At 36.4% G+C, this 21,951-nt stretch overlaps 1 protein-coding gene across 10 annotated transcripts in view; it reads right to left on the bottom strand.

The window, feature by feature from the left end:
• The window catches only part of LOC143035097 (uncharacterized), a 149,382-nt gene that overhangs the window by 63,219 nt on the left and 64,212 nt on the right, over positions 1 to 21,951 (bottom strand). The window contains exon 5 of one of the 10 annotated variants that reach the window (XM_076201646.1): positions 2,018 to 2,214. The exons of 6 other annotated variants lie outside the window; for them this stretch is intronic. In XM_076201646.1, coding sequence (XP_076057761.1) covers positions 2,132 to 2,214 — 83 coding nt within the window. In that variant the 3' untranslated portion in view covers positions 2,018 to 2,131. Of the gene's footprint in view, positions 1 to 2,017; positions 2,215 to 2,429; positions 4,307 to 21,951 lie in introns of those variants that run through there. 3 more of the 10 variants (XM_076201652.1, XM_076201647.1, XM_076201649.1) reach the window with 3 other exon arrangements.

Genomic DNA, 21,951 nt, shown 5'->3' with positions numbered 1-21,951 from the left:
CCTTTGTACTCTGCCTTTATACAAGCTCCAGGTAAGTTTCAGTGATTCCATATGGCACAGGTCGAGTATAATAGGTGATTTTATTGTAAAAAAAAAAGACAAACATATGGTATTCCTGATATTCTGTTTTTGCTTTTTCCAAACTCCATTATGCTACACTTCTTAGTATTAAAGTCCCCTTCCCATTTCCGACTCCAGTTCCATACCATATTCAGGTCTTCCTGTAGTGCTTCACAGTCTTTATCAGTTTCTACTTTCCTTAACCACTTCCATACGGTGACACCTACGTAGGCGTCATGAGGAGCAAGTGGGTACGCGATGATGCCGACGTTGGCGTCTTGATTATATTTATTGTAGTCGTACCTGCGTGACCCTCATTCTCTCTAAACTGGCTTCATCATATTTTCTATGGTTATCCAAATTCATGGGTAAAAGAGAACGAGCGATTGAGCAGCGACTTTATTTTTTATAATGCGAGTATTATGACACAACATCGCACGTTGGGCAGCTAATGCTGCCAGACGTGCGATGTGCCCCGGAGTGAAGAGGTTAACAGTTTGGCGTCGTCTGCAAAGAAGCTCACGTAACAATTCACATCCTCGTCCATGTCATTCACATAAATAGCAAACAATATTGGTGCCAATACAGATCCTTGCGGTACTCCACTGATCACCTCTTTCCAATCTGAATATTTTTCTCTGAGCACTACTCTCATCTTTCTACCCGTCAGGAAGTCCTCAATCCATTTTAGTAGATTCCCTTGTATTTCTCCAATGTGTTCCAATTTTTTTTAGTCATTTTCTGTGTGGAACTTTGTCAAAAGCTTTTTGCAAGTCTAGGAAGGCACAATCAGACCATCCATTTCTTTCTTGCACTATGTCTATTAGTCTTGAGTAGAAGCATATTAAGTTTGTGGTGCATGATCTTCCTTGTCTGAACCCAAATTGTCTTGGGTTTATTATGTTGTTGTCTTCCAGATGTTTTACCCATCTATTCTTGATGATTTTCTCTCAAATTTTGGCTATAGTGCTTGTTAGTGATACTGGCCTATAGTTGGTGGGTTCTTCCTTGTTTCCTCCTTTATACATTGGTACAATAGTAGCATTTTTCCAGTCATTAGGTATCTTTCCTTCTTTGAGTGAGCTATTTATTATGTTGTGTATTTTGTCCATTAGTTCTTCTTTGCATTCCTTTAGAATCCAATTTGCAATACCATCCAGGCCATGTGATTTTCTGACTTCAAGTTTTGATAGGTGTTCTGATATTTCTTTTTGTGTTGTTGTATGAAGGAGTGATTGTGCCAACAGCACTGTATGGGGCAGAAACATGGAACATAAGAGAGGAAGAGAGAAGAAGTTTGAATGTGTTTGAGATGAGGTGTCTGAGAACTATGATGGGGGTTACTAGGCTAGATAGAATGAGAAATGAGGAGGTGAGGAGGAGAACAGGGGTGGAAAGGGAGTTGAGAGATAGGGTTGATGAAAGAATATTAGGATGGTTTGGACACATGGAATTACATTGAATCAAAATATCAATGTTCATCTAAAAATGTCGACAAATTAAAATAACATTTATGACAACTGGATCTAACAAATACCAGACAAGTATGTGTTTAAAGGCTGATTAGATTGTCATATTATTTTCTGTAAGATTAATTTTTCATATTCCGGATGAATTTGTGCTTAATAAATGTAAATCATTGTTAAAAATATATACGAGTTTCAGTTATGTATATAGATTAAGACTGCAATATCTCAGACTCGAGATAAGTTTTTTATATAGCTCAATATGTGATATTTTTCATAAGTAAGGTAGTGTGGGGGTATATCATACTACTAGTGGAAAAATATTACCGAGAAATCAGATATAAATCTTGAAGATAAGGCTGTTGGTCAGAAATATTCCTCTAGGAATGGGCTACCTACAACACAACTAAATTTATCAATACGAAACTAGGGACCTTTTATGGCTATTTAACCAAAATTTTTCATTTTGTACGGATCACCCCCGCTATGGGGGTGATCCGTACATACTATGGGTGTGTTCCTTACATGCTATTTTAACCCCCCAAAAAACATTACAAATTATAATAGATTAGATATTGCTGTCTAATATTAAACAAACGCATCATCTAAAGTGTTCTATTAATGAATGAGGAACAGAGAAGGAGTTTTTTGACGTCTTGGCGATCAGTATTAAATGTCCATTTTATCCCTGCAATACCAATAAGAAGTTTTATGAATGATAATTTGCTGTCTGAAATAAAACAAGTGCGCATCCAATATTTATTTAAGAAAACACTGGAAAAATAAAGTCAGTTATCACTCCTAGGCCAACCTCATTTCATATTAAATGAATATAATGGAACATTTAGCTTTACTTGCAGCTAGATGCAGGGAATGACACATATGTCTGGGGTATTGGCTGCATGTTATTGTGGCAAAGTGGCATGCAGTTGATACTTTAGGGTCTATATGGGGCGCCCCTACAGACCAGAGCCACACATCATTTTGGCTGTGATAGAGGAAAACTGTTCATAGCAAAATGATGACACTTTTATACTACGACTGTCCCTCCGTTATGCTGTCCCCCAACCCCTTGTTACTGTCCTGTACAATTTCTCTGAATATTCATTTCCTATTTCACCTACCTTCCCTGTGGTGGGGGAAAAGAATACTGCCAACAAGTAACACTTGGATCGTAAGAGGTGAGAAGAAAGGGAGGGGGATTGGGACTAGGCATCCTTCTCCTTGTAGCCCCACAGGGGACATTACTAAAAGAAAAAGCAAAGGCATAAGAGGGTCTGGGAGTTTTCCGACCAGCACCCTAAGGTTTGGGTCTTTTAATGTGCGTGGATGTGGTACAGATGAGAGTAAAAGGGAAGAGATAGGTAGTATGTTTGTGAGAAGAAAGATGGATGTGTTGGCTTTGATTGAAACTAAGCTGAAAGGGAAGGGTGAGTGTAAGTGGGAGGTTATCAGGAATGAAGAGAGGGTGAGGGTGGGAAGGGGAGGCTATACTAATAAGTGAAGAGATAGGTAAACGTGTAGTGGAGTGGAAGGAGGTTTCCTCAAGGATAATGTGGATGAAGGTGAAACTGGGAAAGAAGATGTGGGTTTTTGTAAGTGCATATGGGCCTGGTAGTGAGAAGAGTGTAGAAGAAAGGGAGGCTTTTTGGATAGATTTAAATGAGTGCATAGAGGATTTAGGGAGAAATATCAATGTAATAGTACTGGGAGACCTTAATGCTAGGGTAGGAAATGATCCAATTGATGGAGTGGTTGGGAAATGTGGAGTTCCAGGAAAGAATTGTAGTGGAGAGTTGATGGTGGAAACGTGTCTAGAGAGTTGATGATAGCAAATACAGTGTTTCAGAAGAAAGTCAAGCATAAGTACACATGGGAGAGGGTGGTGGAGGGAAGGGTAGTAGATAGAGCATTAATGGACTATGTAGTGGTAAATAGGATTATGATAGGAAGAGTTAAGGATGTACATGTGCTAAGGGGAGAGGGTGGGGGAATATGAGAATTTTTTGGTGGAAGGTAAGTTGAGAGTGGAGGATAGATGGAGAAAGAGGAAAGGGACAAAAGGTAGGGAGGTGCTTAGAGTGAACTCTTTAAATGAAAAGGAGAAGGAGTACAAGAAGAAGCTGAAGGAGGAGTGGGAGGGAGTGAAGGATAGAGTGGAGCTAGGTGTGGAGGAGGAATGGGGATGGTTCAAGGAGGGAATCACAAAGTGTGCAAGGATGGTGTGTGGAACAAGAAGGACAGGAGGAAATAGAAGGAAGGGTAGTGAATGGTGGGATGAGGAAACAAAGAAGGTTGTAGAAGAGAAGAAGCAAGCTATCACAGATTGGTTACAAAATAGGACAAGGGAGTCATATGAGAGGTACGAAGAAAAGAAAAGAGAAGTAGAGCACAAGGTAAAGGAGGCAAAGAGGAGAGCAGATGTGAAATGGGGTAAGAATATGACAGAAAATTTTGAAAGTAATAAAAAGATGTTTTGGAAAGAAAATATGAGAGGAAGAGGAGGCGAATCAAGTAGAGAAGAAAGGGTAAAAGGTGCAGATGGAGAGATGATAATGGAAGAGAAGGCAGTAAGGGGAAGATGGGCAGAATATTTTAGGGAGTTGCTAAATGTGAAGGAGGATAGGGAGGGAAAGATAGCTGCAGTGGGAAATGCTAAGAAAATGAGAGTGATGAGTGAGGAAAATGGAGGAGAAATAAGGAAGGATGAAGTGAAGGCAGTTGTTAAGATGATGAAAGCAGGTAAGGCACCTGGTCTGGATGGATGCCATGCAGAATGTCTAAAAAAAGGAGGTACAGTGATGGTGGACTGGCTGGTGAGGTTATTTAATGATTGCTGGAGAGAGGGTAGAGTGCCAGAGGACTGGAGGAGTGCCTGTATAGTTCCATTTTACAAGGGAAAAGGGGACAAGTGTGAATGTAGTAGTTTCAGAGGGGTTAGCTTGTTAAGTGTAGTTGGGAACGCTTATGGGAGGATCTTGATTGAGAGGATTAGGAGAGGAACAGAGAGAGTAATTGGTGAGGAATGGTGTGGATTTAGGACGGGTAGAGGTTGTGTAGATCAGATTTTTGTGGTAAGACATATGTGAGAAAGCTCTAGGAAAGGGAAAGGATGTTTTTTGGGCCTTTATGGACCTGGAAAAGGCCTACGACAGGGTAGACAGAAAGGCACTGTGGGAGGTTTTGAGGATATACGGGATAGGAGGAAAGCTTCTAGGAGCTGTCAAGAGTTTTTATGAGAGTAGTAGAGCTTGTGTCAGGATTAGAAATGGAGAAAGCGAGTGGTTCGAGGTAAAGGTGGGACTTTGTCAAGGATGCGTTATGTCGCCCTGGCTGTTCAACTTATACATGGATGGGGTAGTGCGAGAGGTAAATGCAAGGGTAGTGGGTCAGGGATTGGAGATGGTTAAAGAAAATGGAGAAAAGTGGGAGGTGAGCCAGCTGTTGTGGCAGGATCAGAGGAGGGATTGAGGAAGTTGGTGACAGAGTTTGGGGGAGTGTGTGATAGAAGAAAGATGAAGATAAATGTGGGTAAAAGTAAGGTGATGAGATGTACAAGGGGTGAAAGTGGCAGTAGTCTGGAAGTGAGCATTAAGGGAGAGCGACTGGAGGAAGTGGATAGTTTTAGATACTTAGGTGCAAATGTGACAGGAAAAGGTGGAGGTAGAATGTAGATTGAGAGAAGCGAGTAAATACCTTGGTGGATTAAAAAGTGTAATGAGGAATAGACATTTGGGAATGGATGCTAAAAGGAGACTATATGAAGGAGTGATTGTGCCAACAGCACTGTATGGGGCAGAAACAAGGAACATCATAGAGGAAGAGAGAAGGAGTTTGAATGTGTTTGAAATGAGGTGTCTGAGAAGTATGATGGGGGTTACTAGGCTGGATAGAGTGAGAAACGAGAAAGTGAGGAGGAGAACGGGTGGAAAGGGAGTTGGGAGATGGGGTTGATGAAAGAGTATTAGGATGGTTTGGACACATGGAAAGAATGAGTGAAGAAAGACTAGTAAAAGAGGTATGGAAGGCAGATGTGGACGAAGTGAACATGAGTGGACTTTCTAGGATGAGGTGGATGGATGGAGTGAAGGGGGCTTTGGGGAAGAGGGGAATGTCTGTTGAGGAAGGACGGGAGAGGACAGAAGACAGGGGTGAATGGAGAATGGTTGTATATGGATGATGCTGTGATGCATGAGGTGGAATGGGTGGGGGGATGGGGGGTGAGGTAGTATGTGTGAGCAAATTGTGACGCAGCCTGAAGGGATTTCTCCCCATCTTCTCCTTTGTGCATGGGGGGACGGAGAGGGGGGGTCGCCGATTTAATGAAGTGGCTTTGCTTTGGATGTGCTGTGTCTTGCAACACTGCCTCTGACCCAGGGCAGTGGACAAGGTGCAGGGATGACCCGTCATCCAGGAGGTGCTAAGATGGGAGGGAGGGTGGAAGGGTGTGGAGTGTATTCAGGGATGGAATGGGTGGGAATGATTTTATGCCTTTTCCTTTTTGGCTACCTCCTTTGAAAGGGGGATAAATCCTTGGTATATGTATGTGTATGTATATTTCAAAGTCGTTGAGTACGCCCTTGCTGAGGCATCAACACACCTTTGCAGGATTCTTTGGACACCTTTGCCGTGTCCTCTACTAGAGGGAAACAAAACTTGTCTGGAATATGAAATTTAGACTTGATCCGGAGAAAACTTACATTATAGCTGGTGTCGTCCTCGATAGAGAGGATTTTACCAGCATAATGCAGCTTTTCCCCAGCATTTCGACCTTCCTCTAATTCCAGCTCCACCAAACTTTTTGTACGCTACACTCCCTCCTAGCCATACTGCCTTCAAACCAGTATCACAGCAACAATGTTGGATAAAACCTAGACTTATCTTCATATATTACGTACATCTGCCTAGTATTTGTTATTCAATACCTTACCAACCTGATCTGGCTGCATTCAAAATTAGGAAACAATATGATATGAATGTCTCCAGTTAAATTGGATGCCACAAAAATAGAAAAATCTTATCTCCAAACCATACGCGGCGCACTAGGAGGAATGAAAGCAGCCATCATATTTACTGACGTCACTTCCTCTCTCAGTGTTTCCAACAGAACTCTTCTATAAATTCTCTAATTTTAACGGAGTTTGTACGGTCCGCCCCCATGTACGCTAATCCCCCACATTACCCTACACTAATACAATACATTACCATGTATAATTGTATCATCTTTTTACAGAGCTTCAGGCTTGAAAATATTTCATGTAATATTTATTACTAGGCCTAATAACAATCACATAGTTACTTTTATTGTTTAAGCCAAGTACTTTTATGTTAGGCACCTAGAATTACATACTGGTTCACATGCACTTATAATGATAATAGAAAAATAAATAAAACAATTCAAGGCAGTTAAAATTCAGAATTAGCCCAAATGATTGACAAGAAGATATTTTTTATCTCTCTGAAATTAAATGAAAGTATTTTTACTATTTGTCTATTAAAAGTAAATTTTAACAGGTTGGCTGGTTAAATATGTTGCCTAAGCCTGCAATTAGACAATAATCCTAGCATATACATTGCCAACATTAGTCACCCGATTTGGCTTATAGATCTAACTCCTGCCAGTCCTGGCTATGTAAACTGAACTTAGGCCTAACTAAAATTCTCATGAAACTTAAAGTAATTGCCTCACCTTTGCTTTGATCAGGCATCTGTTGTTTAAAATGCACGTCGTCCTATCCCTGACCCAACCACTCACAAACTGGTGCTTTGAAGTTCTTCAAATCCTCAGATGTATAAGGACTCGGTGAAAACACCAAATAGTTCACTATGTCATGGTAGGTAATTGCAGGTAGCAATGAATCATCAACAGACGCTGCATCATCTATTTCATACAGATTTTCCCCACGAATAAGTGCTAATTTCTTCTCATACCTCGCCCTCTCCTCCTTGTTAAGCCCATCACAATATCAATCAACAGTCTTTCAATTTTACTTAAGAAATATTCCTTTTTGCTATGACTGAGATGTATTTGTAACCAAAAAGCTTTGCCTGTAACACACACGTCTGATCCGGGTTAGCCGATGAGTTGTGACGTCAGTGCAGCCACTCTATACTTATCCTTTTTGAGTTTCTTTTCATGACCTCTTGTTTTTCCATTGTCATTTTTTAGTAAATCATTCCTATCAAGGATTTCCATTCCTTTCATGATTCTATATATAGTCAGTAGATCACCTCTTTCTCTTCTCTGCTCCAGTGTTGGTAGTTCCAATTTTGATCATCTTTATGTTAATTTGGAAAGAGTTGGTGCCATCTTTGTTGTTGCTGTCTGTATTCTTTCTCATTTCCTTCTATTCTTTTTAGTACTGGGTGTCCATAGTGTCACTGCGTATTCCAATTTTGGCCTAATCAATGTAACTGATATTTTTTTTAATCATTTCTTCATCCAAGTAATCAAATGCCACTTTCATTGACCTTAATAGGTTGAAGGTTTCTCCGACTATTTTTTTTTTATATGATTATCTGGTGTCATGTCTTTCCTGATTATTATTCAAAGATCCCTCTCCAAGTGCACTTTGTCATTGGTCTCTGTATTCTTTCTAGTTTCCTTATATTCTTTGTATTCTTTCTAGTTTCCCTATATTCTTTGTATTCTTTCTAGTTTCCTTATATTCTTTGTATTCTTTCTAGTTTCCTTATATTCTTTGTATTCTTTCTAGTTTCCTTATTCTTTTTAGTACTGGGTGTCCTTAGTGTCACTGCATATTACTGTTTTGGTCAAATTAATGTAACTAATATTGTGCTGTGTCTTGCGACAGTGCTTCTGACCCAGGGCGGTGGGCAAGGTGCAGGGATGACCCGTCATCCAGGAGGTGCTCAGATGAGAGGGAGGGTGGGAGGGGTGTGGAGTGTATTTGGGGATGAAAGGGGTGGGAGTGTTTTTATGCCTTTCCCTTTTTGGCTACCTCCCTTGAAAGGGGGAAAAAGTCTTGGTATATGTATATGTATGTAATATTGTTTTTAATCATTTCTTCATCCAAGTAATTAAATGCCACTTTCATTGACCTTAATAGGTTGAAGGTTTCTCTATTTTGTTTACATGTTTATTCGGTGTCATGTCTTTGCTAATTATTACTCCAAGGTCCCTTTTCAAGTGCATTTTCTTTAAAATGTGTGATTTTCATGTAATTTGACCGGAGATTAATTATGTTTTTAGCTTGTGCAAAATGACCAACCACAGCTACAAATACCGTAACAATTTAGCATATGGTTGCATTATTTGAACTATTTTCTCTAAAATGTGTGATTTTCATGTAATTTGATCATCAAAGAGAAGTTACGTTTTTACCCTCTGCAAAATTATCGACCACAGCTACGATTCATCCAGCCCGCCATCTATGATCACTGGTGGTATGGATCAAACTTCACTCTATTTATTAAGTTTCTTACTATTGTGTTATTATTGTAATAGACTGCATATAGTTGAATTATTTTAACTATTTTAAAATGTGTGATTTTCATGTAATTTGACCAAAGATGAATTATGTTTTTAGCTTGTGCAAAATGACCAGCCACAGCTACAAATACCGTAACAAATTAGCATATGGTTGCATTATTTGACTTATTTCCTTTAAAATAACTTATTTTCATGTAATTTGATCCAAGAGAATTTACATTTTAGCCTCTGCAAAATTACCGACCACAGCTAAGAATTTAACGACCAGACACGACCAAGGATGGTTTTTGCTCAAATGCAGAATATTACGTAAAAAATAGCATATGGTTGCATTATTTGAGGTATTTTCTTTAAAATTTGTGATTTTCATGTAATTTGACCCAAGAGAAGTTTTTAACTTCTGCAAAATTACCGATCACAGCTACGAATACCCTAACAAATTAGCATGTTGTTGCATTATTTTAACTATTTTTAATGTGTTTTTCATGTAATTTGATCAAAGGGAAGTTACATTTTTAGCCTCGGCAATATTACCGACCACAACTACAAATTTACGACCAAGGACGGTTTTTGCTCAAATGCACAATTTTGTCAAAATTAGCATATAGTTGAATTATTTAAACTATTTTCTTTAGAATGTGTCATTTTCATGTAATTTGATCGAAGAGAAGTTTTGTTTTTATAGCCTCTGCAGAAGTTGTTTATTTCTTTATAGTACAAAGATTACATAAATATTCCATGCAATTAAATACCAAAATTTCATTAAAATTTATTTAAAATAGGCAATACAAAATTTATAGACTATGAAATATCACATTACATACATTGGAAAAAGAAACTAACGAAGCAGAGGGGTTTCGTATTTTATATTCAGTGCAAAAAGTACATAGTTTTTTTTCGTGTAGGGTTACATTTGACGGAATCTGCGATATATACCGCCTGGGTAGACACCTGTGGTGCGTAATTACATGATTATATTGGATTAGGTTTGGTGGGGTGAAGCAGGGTCGCACTGGCAGAAGCGTCAGGTCGTGGACGAAATTATCCACAGTCCATGCCACGTGATGATCGTGGTGTGTACAATCATTTTATCTGCTCTTTTGCTTATTTCTTTACAGATAAAATTGTGAAGTTTATATAAGTTCTTGTATTTGTTCACTGATGGCATGGATCATTTGTATATTTATTGCAGTTTTTGTATAGCAAAAGTTTGTTCTAAAACTTCTTAAGTATTACAGTTTATGTTAGAGAGTTGTAAAGCATTACATATTTATTTGAACTTTATAGCCGAGATGTTTTTAGGATTTATAGCAATTAGCAAACTTACACTTTTTAAATGTAATCAACCTTTTGCATACGATTTTACCTGCTTATTATTCACACTTCTTCATCAAGTATCATATAAAAGAAAGGTCAGTAGCTACCATTTCAGTTTATTCTAAGACTTTGAGAAGTATAGGCTTGCATGTTCATGTTACCATGGAGGTCATAAAGACAAATAGGGGTGGAGTGAAATTGTGTTACAATGGTCACGTGTATGTTAAAAAATAAAATAAAAGATTATGTAAGATGGCAATGTGTTAAACAGAGGAGTGAAAGCTGTAAAGGAGGCTTGACCAGCGATCTCACGGTAAGTATGAGAGCCACGATATTTTACTTTTTCAAAAAGTTATCTCCTGGTAGATTTTGGTAGCTATACAGATTTTCATTTATATTTAGCATTTTAATTAGTAATATGATGCATGTAAATTCGCCTAGCCACAATCTAGATCCTTAGCCACAAAAACAAACTATAGGACTTTATGTACGGTGATGCCCAAATATTGAAACTTTGTCTTCAACTATTATTGAATCGTCATTTTTTTTATAAAGTTAACCCATCTCGCTAGGCAGCATCGATTGCAGTGGCCCACTTGTGCACGGGGATCCGGGACGCAATCCCTCCGGACAATATCCCTCCTGGACCGAATCTCTCCACAAAAGTGAGGGCACTAGACAAAATCCCCCCACGTTATTCAGATTAGCAGCTCTCCCATTATATATCATCACATGCAAAGCAACTTACCTTACCGAGGTGCTAATGAATACAGAACAGACATTCATATACTTGGTTGAATAAATCATTTATGGAAAAAGTTTTTTTGCTTCACTACTACACCTTACAAACATATATGAAAACATTATATATATTAAAATACATAAGTAAACATATGCTCATGTATACAGTCAAATATGATATGGGAATATATATTAAAATGCATTAATATATAAATACATTGTTATATTAAAATACATAAACATATACTCATGTATACAGTCAAGTATTATATGGGAATTATATTAAAATACATTAATATATAAATACATTGATATATTAAAATACATAAATATATACTCTGGGATGGATTGTGTCCAGGGGGGATATTGTCTTGGGGGATTCTGTCCAGGAGGGATTGTGTCCAGAAGGTATAGATCATTCAACTTTGAATATTCAACATTCTTAAGAAATATTATTTGAGGAATTATTCCTTTTTCTTTCTTTTTGATTTTCTTTAAACTAGTTGTGGTAACCGAGGAAATTTTAAAATACACACAAAAAATTCCAGTTGGACATGATAGCCCCACATATACAATCTTATATTTAAACTGCCATATTTTGAAAAAGACCATTTATTTAATTACAACAACAAACTAACAAAAAACAAAAGAACAAACCAGAGCATTTTAAGTTTAGCATTCGAAATTTCATCTGCTTTATTTTGTACTCATTATAAAGTTTAATCTTTGTTTTAAAATACAGAATTTTCCACTTCTGCTGACTAAATCATCAAGGATTTGAACTGATAAACTCCTCATTATATCAAAAATCATAAGCGATTTCAACTGACCAGCTCCTCACTATATCATATCCTCTTCAATAATTCGTGTCAAGCTGACTAAATCATCACCAATACAGGAACAACGGCGTTTACTTTAAAAGAACCCAGAAAGATGGCGATAGGAGTGTGGACAATATAAGATGCGTTTCATTTCCAGTTTCGTTGTGCAATAAAAGCTGATGCGTTATGATCAAACATATCAAGTACAAAGAATAATTCTTGTACACATTATGGATGAAGAGTCCACGCTAACTAAATCACAATAATATTTGAATTTGTAAAATTGGAAAAATTACCACACCATTATATACAAATGAAATAAAATGAAAAGTTTGAAAATTGTACAATGACCACTTCTTCATAAAATTTATTGGTTTGGAACTGGTATAGTGATCAGGATAGGGACATCCATCGATTGCTGCGCGAACGATGGATCGATCGATAGCGCAGCGCGACATGACATATGTATATGTCATGACATATACATACATATGTATATGTCATGACATATACATATGTCATGTCACGCTGCGCTATCGATCGATCCATCATTCGCGCAGCAATCGATGGATGTCCCTATCCTGATCACTATACTAGTTCTAAACTAATAAATTCTATGAAGCAGTGGTAATTTTACAATTCTAAACTATTATTTCATTTAATTTTTATATCATGACGTGGTCATTTTTCCAATTTTACATATTCAATTATTATTGAGATTTAGTTAGCGTGGGCTCTTCATCCATAATGTGTACAAGAATTGTTCTTTGTACTTGACATGCTTGATAATAACGCATCAGCTTTTATTCCACAACGAAACTGGAAATGAAACTCATTTCTTATATTGTCCACACTCCTATCGCCATACCTCTGGGTTATTTTAAACTTAACGTCAAATGAACTTAATACTAGGATGGTCCGCCCAAGATCCATACAAATCTTGGGTCCGCCGTTGTTCCTGTATTGCTGATGATTTAGTCAGTATGACACGAATTATTGAAGAGGATATGATATAGTGAGGAGCTGGTCAGTTGAAATCGCTGATGATTTGTCAGCAGGACAGTGACTGAAGAGGATGTGACATAGTGAGGAGTTGGTGAATTCAAATCGCTGATGATTTAGTCAGCAAGAGAAACTGACACGTACTAAATACTGAAGAGGATGTGTTATAATGAGGAGTTTGTCAGTTCAAGTCGTTGATGATTTAGTCAGCAGAAGAGGATACTTCTGTATTCTAGAACAAAAATTAAACTTTATAGGGAGTACAAAATAAAGCAGATGAATTTGAGTGCCAAACTTAAAATGTTCTGGTTTGTTCTTTTATTTTTTATTAGTTTGTTGTCGTAGTTAAATAAATGGTCTTTTTTCCAAATCCGGCAGTCTAAATATGAAATTGTATATGTGGGGCTATCATGTCCAACTAGAAACTTTTGTGTGTATTTTAAAAATTCCTTGGTTACCACAACAACTAGTTTAAAGAAAATCAAAAAGAAAGAAAAAGGAATAATCGCTGAAATAATAATTCTTAAGAATGTTGAATATTCAAAGTGAAATGATCTATACTAAAATGTCCTCCCTGCACAAAGGGGGCCACTACGATCGCTGCTGCCTAGTGAGATGGGTTAACTTTAGCAAAGGATGCTGTCAATTACTAAAATATTGAAGAGAAAAAAAACTAACTAATGAATTTTATTGGTTCGGGTTAGTGACGATTCAATAAGAGTTGAAGACAAAGTTACAATATTTTGTGCATCCCCGTACATAAAGTCCTATAGTTTGGTTTTGGTGGCTAAGGATCTAGATTAGGGCTAGGCAAATTTACATGTATCATATTACTAATTAAAATACAAAATATAAATGAAAATTTATATAGCTACCAAAAACTACCAGGAGGTAACTTTTTGAAATACAGCCTTCACTCCTCTGTTTAACACATTGCCATCTTACATAATCTTTTCTTTTATTTTTTAGCATACATGTAACAATTGTAGCACAATTTCACTCCACCCCTATGTCTTTGTGACCTCCATGGTAACATGAACATGCAGGCCTATACATCTCAGAGTCTTGAAATAAACTGAAATGGTAGTTACTGACCTTTCTTTTATATGATACTGGATGAAGAAGTGTGAATGATAAGCAAGTAAACATACATACATACATACATACATATACCACGGCTTTTTCCCCCTTACAAGGGAGGTAGCCAAAAAGGGAAAGGCATAAAAACACTCCCACCCATTTTATCCCTACATACACTCCACACCCCTCCCACCCTCCCTCTCATCTGAGCACCTCCTGGATGACGGGTAAAAACGTATGCAAAAGGTTAATTACATTTAGAATGTGTAAATTTGCTAATTGTTATAAATCATAAAAATATCTCTGCTATAAAGCTCAAATAAATATGTAATGCTTTACATCTCTCTAAAATGTAAAATGTAATACTTAAGAAGTTTTTAAACAAACTTTGCTATAAAAACCCACAATTAAAATATACAAATTCTAAAAAATTTCAAAACATTTATCCACTCATAATAATCTCACCTCAAAGTTCAAACAATGGAAAAACATTTGTTTGAACAAACTTTATAAAAACCATCAAAACGCAATCAGGGGTCCTTCAAACATGAAACAAATTAAGAAAAAACATTTCTTTAATAGAATAAAATCAATTATGAATCTTTCAAAGGAAATAGTATTACCCCCAAAATAAACTGTTATCATTATCTTTAATCAAATGTTTTCTGATACCAATGCCAATTAATGCACACTATCTCACATAAGATCCTTAAAGAGTTGTAATATTTTTCAAAACTACTCAGTCAAAACTACTTGTATTCTATTCTATCTTACCTTGAATTAAAAAAAAAAAAAAACCGGTTCAATAATTAAAAGGAAACAAAATTAAAATCAGAATAAAAAAAATCTTAATAAAAATAAAATCATAACCCCCAAAAAATCATATAGATTTAGATAAGAATGCCATCAGGTTATGTGAGATTTTTAGAGTGTGAGCATTTGTCCATTTTTTAATTAAGGCTGTGAGCATTTGTCCGTACCCCATAGACCTCTGCATTGAGCAGACTGACCCACCTGATTCATGAAAAGTACAAAAACGTTGTGCCCATGGAAGATTTTAATTACAGAATCATTGACTGGGAAAGGAAGCAAATTTTTTCTTAGACGTGGTGCAGGATAACTTCCTAAAACAAATAATTACCGATCCGACGAGGGAAGAGGATACTCTGGACTTACTCTTAACTAATAATGAGCACCTAACGAGTAACGTGAAAGTGGGAAATAGTCTAGGCTCTAGCGATCATCAAGAAATAAGATATTTTATATGGGTATAGTTAAAAAGTACGAAGAGCCAATTTTGACAAGACGAGAAACTATATGAGATATTTGATCACTTACGGGACCGACCCAGGGGGGCTGTGACTAGATGTCATTAGCGTGGTCAATAGTCGGGTCACGAAGGGTAATCGTACCTTAGGCTAGTTCACTTGTGTGAATGGAGGCCAGACAAGCAATATCCAACCCAAAGGGCTTCTTACAAAGGATTACAAAGGCAGAGCATGCCGACAGGAGACCTTTTGGTCCATATCTAGGTCGGATGCGAAAAATCATAATAATAGAATAATAATAATAAAAAAAGTATAATGTATGCAACATAAAAAATACATAAATAAATGCATAGGTATAGTTGAATAACAAACATACAGGTAAACAGTAAATAAAAATAAATTGACACAACTAATAATAAATGAAAATCAAAGACAAATGATAAAGCAAAAACAAATAATATAAAATAAACTATAATCATTACAGCATCTTGCTTAGGTGTTTATCTAAATGAGTCTTAAAGCTTCGAACTGAACTACATTGCACTATCTGTGCAGGAACTTTGTTCCATTCATTAACTACACGGTTGGCAAAGTTGTTTCTACCTACTTCCCTGGCGCTGAATGATCATTTTGGTCCCAGTGCCTGGCCGTCGGCCAAAAACTCATAAAATCAATCAATCAATCTACCTACTTCCAATTTGAATCTATTTCCGGATAGTTTGAGATCATTGTTTCTTGTCTGATTCTCATTCAATGTGAAAATTTTGTCACTTTTGATGTTGCCAATTCCCTTTAGAATCTTAAAGACCTGTATCAAGTCACCTCTGAGTCTACGCTTTTTTAGGGAAAACAGATATATGTTTTAGTCGATTTTCGTATGATTTATTTTTGATATTTGGAATCAGTTTTGTGGCTCGCCGTTGTACTTTTTCCAGTCTGTCAATGTCTTTATTGAGATTCGGTGACCATACAGAAACAGCATATTCCAAATGTGGACGAACTAACAATTTATATAGCTTGTTAATGAGTGATGGACTTTTGAAATCAAAAGATCACGCAATCAGTCCTAAAATCTTATTTGCTTTCTCAGAGGCTGAAATACACTGCTTGGATGATTTGAGGTCGTTACTGATAATTACGCCGAGATCTTTTTCACTATCCACTTTTGTTAACAAATTTCCAAATAACTTGTAATCGTACTTACTCTTATTTTCAACCATGTGCATTACCTTGCATTTACTCATGTTAAATTTCATTAGCCACTTTTCAGACCATTGCTGTAATTTATCTAAATCTTCTTGAATATCTAATTGGTTAAAGTGACCATTTGCCATTCCGCACAGTTTTGTATCATCAGCAAATTTGGAAACAGTAGATTTTAGTCCATGGTCTATATCATTTATATATACTATGAATAGAAGTGGCCCAAGAACAGAACCCTGAGGAACTCCACTTGTAACATTTTCCCATCTAGAAGTTTTTCCATTTATAACAACTTTGTTTTCGACCATTCAACCAATTACTAGTCCAACTTAATAGGCTACCACTTATTCCGTGTAAAGCTAATTTAGTAAGTAGTCTTTCGTGTGGGACGGTATCAAAAGCTTTTGCAAAGTCTAGGTATATCAAATCTATATTACAAAGGATTTACAAAGGTGGAGCATGCCAACAGGAGACCTTTTGATCCATATCTAGGTCGGATGCCAAAAAAAGAAAAAAAGAAAAAAAAAATCATTAATAATAAATTAAAACTATAATAATGTAAATAACAAATAAAATACATAAATAAATGCATAGGTATAGTTGAATAACAAACAGGTAAATAGTAAATTATAATCAATTGACATATAACTAATATTAAATGAAAATCAGACAGACAAATTATAACAAAACAAAAACAAATAATATAACATAATTATAACCATTACAGCATCTTACTTAGGTATTTATCTAAATGATTCTTAAAGCTTCGAACTGAACTACATTGCACTACCTGTGCAGGAAGTTTATTCCATTCATTAACTACACGGTTGGCAAAGTTGTTTCTACCTACTTCCAAATTGAATCTATTTCCGGACAGTTTGAGACCATTGTTTCTTGTCTGATTCTCATTCAATGTGAAAATTTGGTCACTTTTGATGTTGTCAATTCCCTTTAAAATCTTAAAGACCTGTATCAAGTCACCTCTGAGTCTACGCTTTTTTAGGGAAAACAGATTCATGTGCTTAAGTCGATTTTCGTATGATTTATTTTTTATATTTGGAATCAGTTTTGTGGCTCACCGTTGTACTTTTTTCTATATTGTTTCTTTTGTCATAATTCGATATAACTGTGTCATCTGTACAGAAAAAAAAAAAATAGGGAAAGGATAGGCCCAATTCAACTACACAACTCCGAAAATAGATATAGCTTACATAACAGGTTTTTAGAGAAAACTGAGTACGAGAGAGACTTGGGAGTTCTAATGAGTCCTGACCTTAAATTCAGGAAACAATGCATTAGCGGCAGGAATAAAACAAACAGAGCATTAGGCTTCATTGCTAGGACGGTTACGAATAGAAATTCAGAGGTAATTATCAAACTCTATCTAGTGTTAGACCTATCCTTGACTATGCGGTACAGTTTTGCTCTCCGTCTAATAGAATGGACATCAATTCACTAGAATCAGTACAGAGGAGAATGACCAAGATGATACATGGTCTCAGAAATTTACCTTACAAAGAGAGGCTTAGGCACCTCAACTTGCTGAACGGACAAAATGTCCTGAAATCTGCACCCCCGGGACAAAATGTCCCCATTTTTTTTTCAACAAATATTGATTTTTATCAATTGTTTATACATTTTGGGTCATAGTTAATCATGGTTTTATAACAACCCTTAAATTCTGGAGAATCTCTATATATAAACACAAAGTACAATAATATTTGATATTTTATTAAATATCACAATGATGAATCACAGTACATCTCACAAATCATATAAGATGATAAATCACAGTACAGGTGTAAGAGGTGTGACAAGCACTTTGTGAGCAAACTTAGAGCACATCTGAGGTGTTAACCAAGGAATGGGGGTGTGAAAGAGGTGTGATAAGCACCTTATGAGTACAATTACAGCACACAATTATGCTTTATTGGACTTATATTGTATGCCTATAAAAAAAAATCAAGTTAAAAACCAAAAATTCACCAAAAAACATATAAAGGAATAAAGTAAAACACATCTGACAAATCTTTAGAAAAAAAAAAATGAGGACATTTTGACCACCCACCTAGGCCGTTGGGGACATTTTGTCCCAGGGGTGCAGATTACAGGACATTTTGTCCTACATTCCCTTAACTTACATCCTCTGGAAAGACGCAGAGTGCGGGGTAATCTAATAGAGTTCTTTAAGTGTATCAAAGGCTTTAACAAGGGTGACACAAACAAGGTCTTCATATTAAGACAACAGAGCAATACTCACAGTAATGGGTTTAAAATGGACAAATTTAGATTTAAGAAGGAAATAGGCAAGAATTTTTTTTATAAATAGCGTGGTCAACGAATGAAACGGGTGTAGGACATTTAGTCTTCTGGACAATTAGTCTTCCACTAGTTATTCTTCTGACAATTAGTTTTCCACTAGTTAGTCTTCTGACAATTCGTCTTCTAAAAATGGACATTTAGTCTTCTGATGTTCTTTAGAATCAAATAAATTAGAAAATTATTCCACATCTACTATTGTCTCCTTCAAATTTAGAATACCAAAATGCCAATAATTATTTTCATTTATTCATTTTTGAAGCACCAACATAACTGCTTTGGTTAATTTATCATTCATTTTATTTATTTGTTTATTCATCTATTATTTATTTATTATGAATGAATGTAATAATAAAAATTTCATTTTGGCGCCAAATAAGTTGAAAAAGGCATGACTTCAGAGCGGTGTATATGAATGGGGATGAAACGTCCGGGGTTGACAATTTCACGAGGCCGAAACATCCGGATCCATGACATAATTCCTCCACCCAAAATACCTCCAGCCAAAATCCCACACCCAAAAACTTCCTCAACCACCCATAATACCTCCATGCATTTGATAAGTGATATGACAAGGACATTTTGGAATGATATTGTAAACAATACGTAGAGTATAGAATCCTATATCAGTATCTGGTCGCCATCTGTAATGGCATATAGTAATTAAGCCGATTTTCAAAATTAAGGGGGTACGCGACACCTGGGGGGGTGAATTTGGTCAAGATATGGCATTTTTCAAAATGTGTTCAAAATGTTCGTATACCACTTAGAAATAAATCCCGACAAATAATTTTCCAGCCGCGCGCAATTTAAAGGTCCTGGGTGAGGATTAAAGGGACAGATTTAAAGGCGCAACCCACACTAGAAGGAGGCGTGCCACTTAGGACCTTCAGGCGCAGCGAATAACGTTGAAATTTGATTGAATTTACACTCGCCCAGTGTATCAACGGCCAATACGATTGTGGAGGGGAAGGGAGGAAGGTGGAGGGAGAATATTTCGCCAACTTTGTGCGAAACTAAGCGTTAGTTACTGGCTAGCTCTGAAAAGGGAAGTACGCATGTCTCATGAGCGCTCATTGCAATCTATTACTTTAGCTAGTACATATTACTCTTTAGTACAGTCATCATGGGTAGCAAAAAGAACAAAAGAACATCACAATGACAAAAAACAGCAGTTAAAGATGGCAAGCAGTCAAAGACGACTAAAGATCTCACCACCTCTCACTCCACCACCGCCCTCACCTGCACCTCTGTGACGGTAACAGAGGTAAAGGACAACATTAGACTAAACAATTCAAAGAGGAAGATTAAATCCAAAGAAGAAAGCAAGAGGAAAAAGATCAAGGCTATACAGGAAGAAGAAAGAAGAAGGGACATCATATGATGCTGGAGGGGGTGCCCTACCAACATAGATTGGCGAGGGGAATCTGATGAGGAAAGAGAAGGCGCCCACTACTGGAAAATAAACCTCTTTCCAATGATTTAGATACCCTGAAGACCCCCAGCAGAGAGGTTTCATATGAAGAAACCGCCAAAGGTGCAAAAAAGCAAATTATATGATGTTCTCGTCTGTGCGTCGTCACTACTGTGACATATTTATACTTTAGTTTTTCAGTATTTAAAGTACTTATAATTAAAATATGTTGATAATTTTTACTGTACTTACTTATTATATAATAAGAATTAAGCCATGAAAAAATCAGTCAAATTGGTGAAACTATAAGCAAGTTACAGATATATTCATATTTCAAGTTGCCATATCTCCGTTCGATATTTTTCTACTTTCTTTTAACCCCTTCCATACGGTGCCGCACACGTAGGCGTCATGGGGAGCGAGTGTATTCGCGAGGCTGCCATATCGGCGTCTTGATTATATTTATTGTAGTCGCCCCTCCATAATGACATTCTTTCTAATTCTTTTGTAATCGCATTTTCTATGGTTATCAAAATTCACGGGTGAAGAGAGAACGATCGATATAAGCGGTGACTATATTTTATGATGCGAGTATTATTACGACACGTCGTACGGCTGGCATTGGCTGCTGCCACCGAGATCTAAGTCCATGACGCCTACGTGTGCGGCACCGTATGGAAGGGGTTAATCATAAAAAATCTAATATACATTAGATTTAGATGAAACTTACAGGGAATATTACTTTTAGTAACTGCTAGGGCCGATCGTTTGAATATTTTGAATAGGAAGAAAGAGTTCGGAGTAATAATGGAAACAAGAGCAAATTTTTTTTATTTTTCACGATTTTTGCCAGCCATTAAAATTGAAATGCCTGTATGCAAAAGTATAAAGGAAATTGTTCAATTACTCAATGACCGGCCCTAGGTGTGCCTACTGACTAATCATAGCCAAAATATAAAACAAATTGGTCCACGTATTATGGTGCTGTGCACTTTTAAATGTCGCTACTGGTATACGTACATGTGTACATACATCATTCTGCTTCACCTAAAATGTAGGCAATATGGATACCTATTTACCTGAGAAGTTTCAGCTCTTTACTCTAAATATTTTAGAAAATGACCTCCAGGTGTCGCGTACCCCCTTAATATAAAATAAACAAATAAATAAATAAATAAATCAAATCAAATAAGATACGTCTGACTCCAATTACTATATGCCAATAGTATACCACATGTCATTACAAATTGCGACCAGGTACTGATATAGGGTAAAATACATTATTTGATTTAGCTTCTGATTTTAAGAACCATTGTATCCAATTCATTAAACAATTACCTACGAGTGAACATGTGAACTGAAGTCGTTGTATTGTTTTGTCTTATTCCTTTGATAAAAAAATCTACAAAGAATTAATTATTCCTTTAGTCAATTGTTTTGTCTGATTCCTTTGATTAACAATTATTACATAGAATTGATTATTCCTTTGATCTACCATACTACCATAATCCTGAATGAAAAAGTCCTCTAATAATACTTTCTATAGGATTCTATACTCTACATATTGTTTACAATAGCATTCCCAAATGTCCTTATCATAACACTTATCATTTGCATGGATGATTTGAGATCGTTACTGATAATTACGCCGAGATCCTTTTCACTACAGTATTCACTTTTGTTAACAAATTTCCAAATAACTTGTAATCGTACTTACTCTTATTTTCACCCATGTGCATTACCTTGCATTTACTTGTGTTAAATTTCATTAGCCACTTTTCAGACCATTGCTATAATTCATCTAAAT

The sequence above is a fragment of the Oratosquilla oratoria genome, chromosome 18 (assembly GCF_046742065.1).
Source record: "Oratosquilla oratoria isolate Oo_2021 chromosome 18, ASM4674206v1, whole genome shotgun sequence".
NCBI lineage: Eukaryota > Metazoa > Arthropoda > Malacostraca > Stomatopoda > Squillidae > Oratosquilla > Oratosquilla oratoria.
This window is presented reverse-complemented; position numbering and strand designations above follow the sequence as displayed.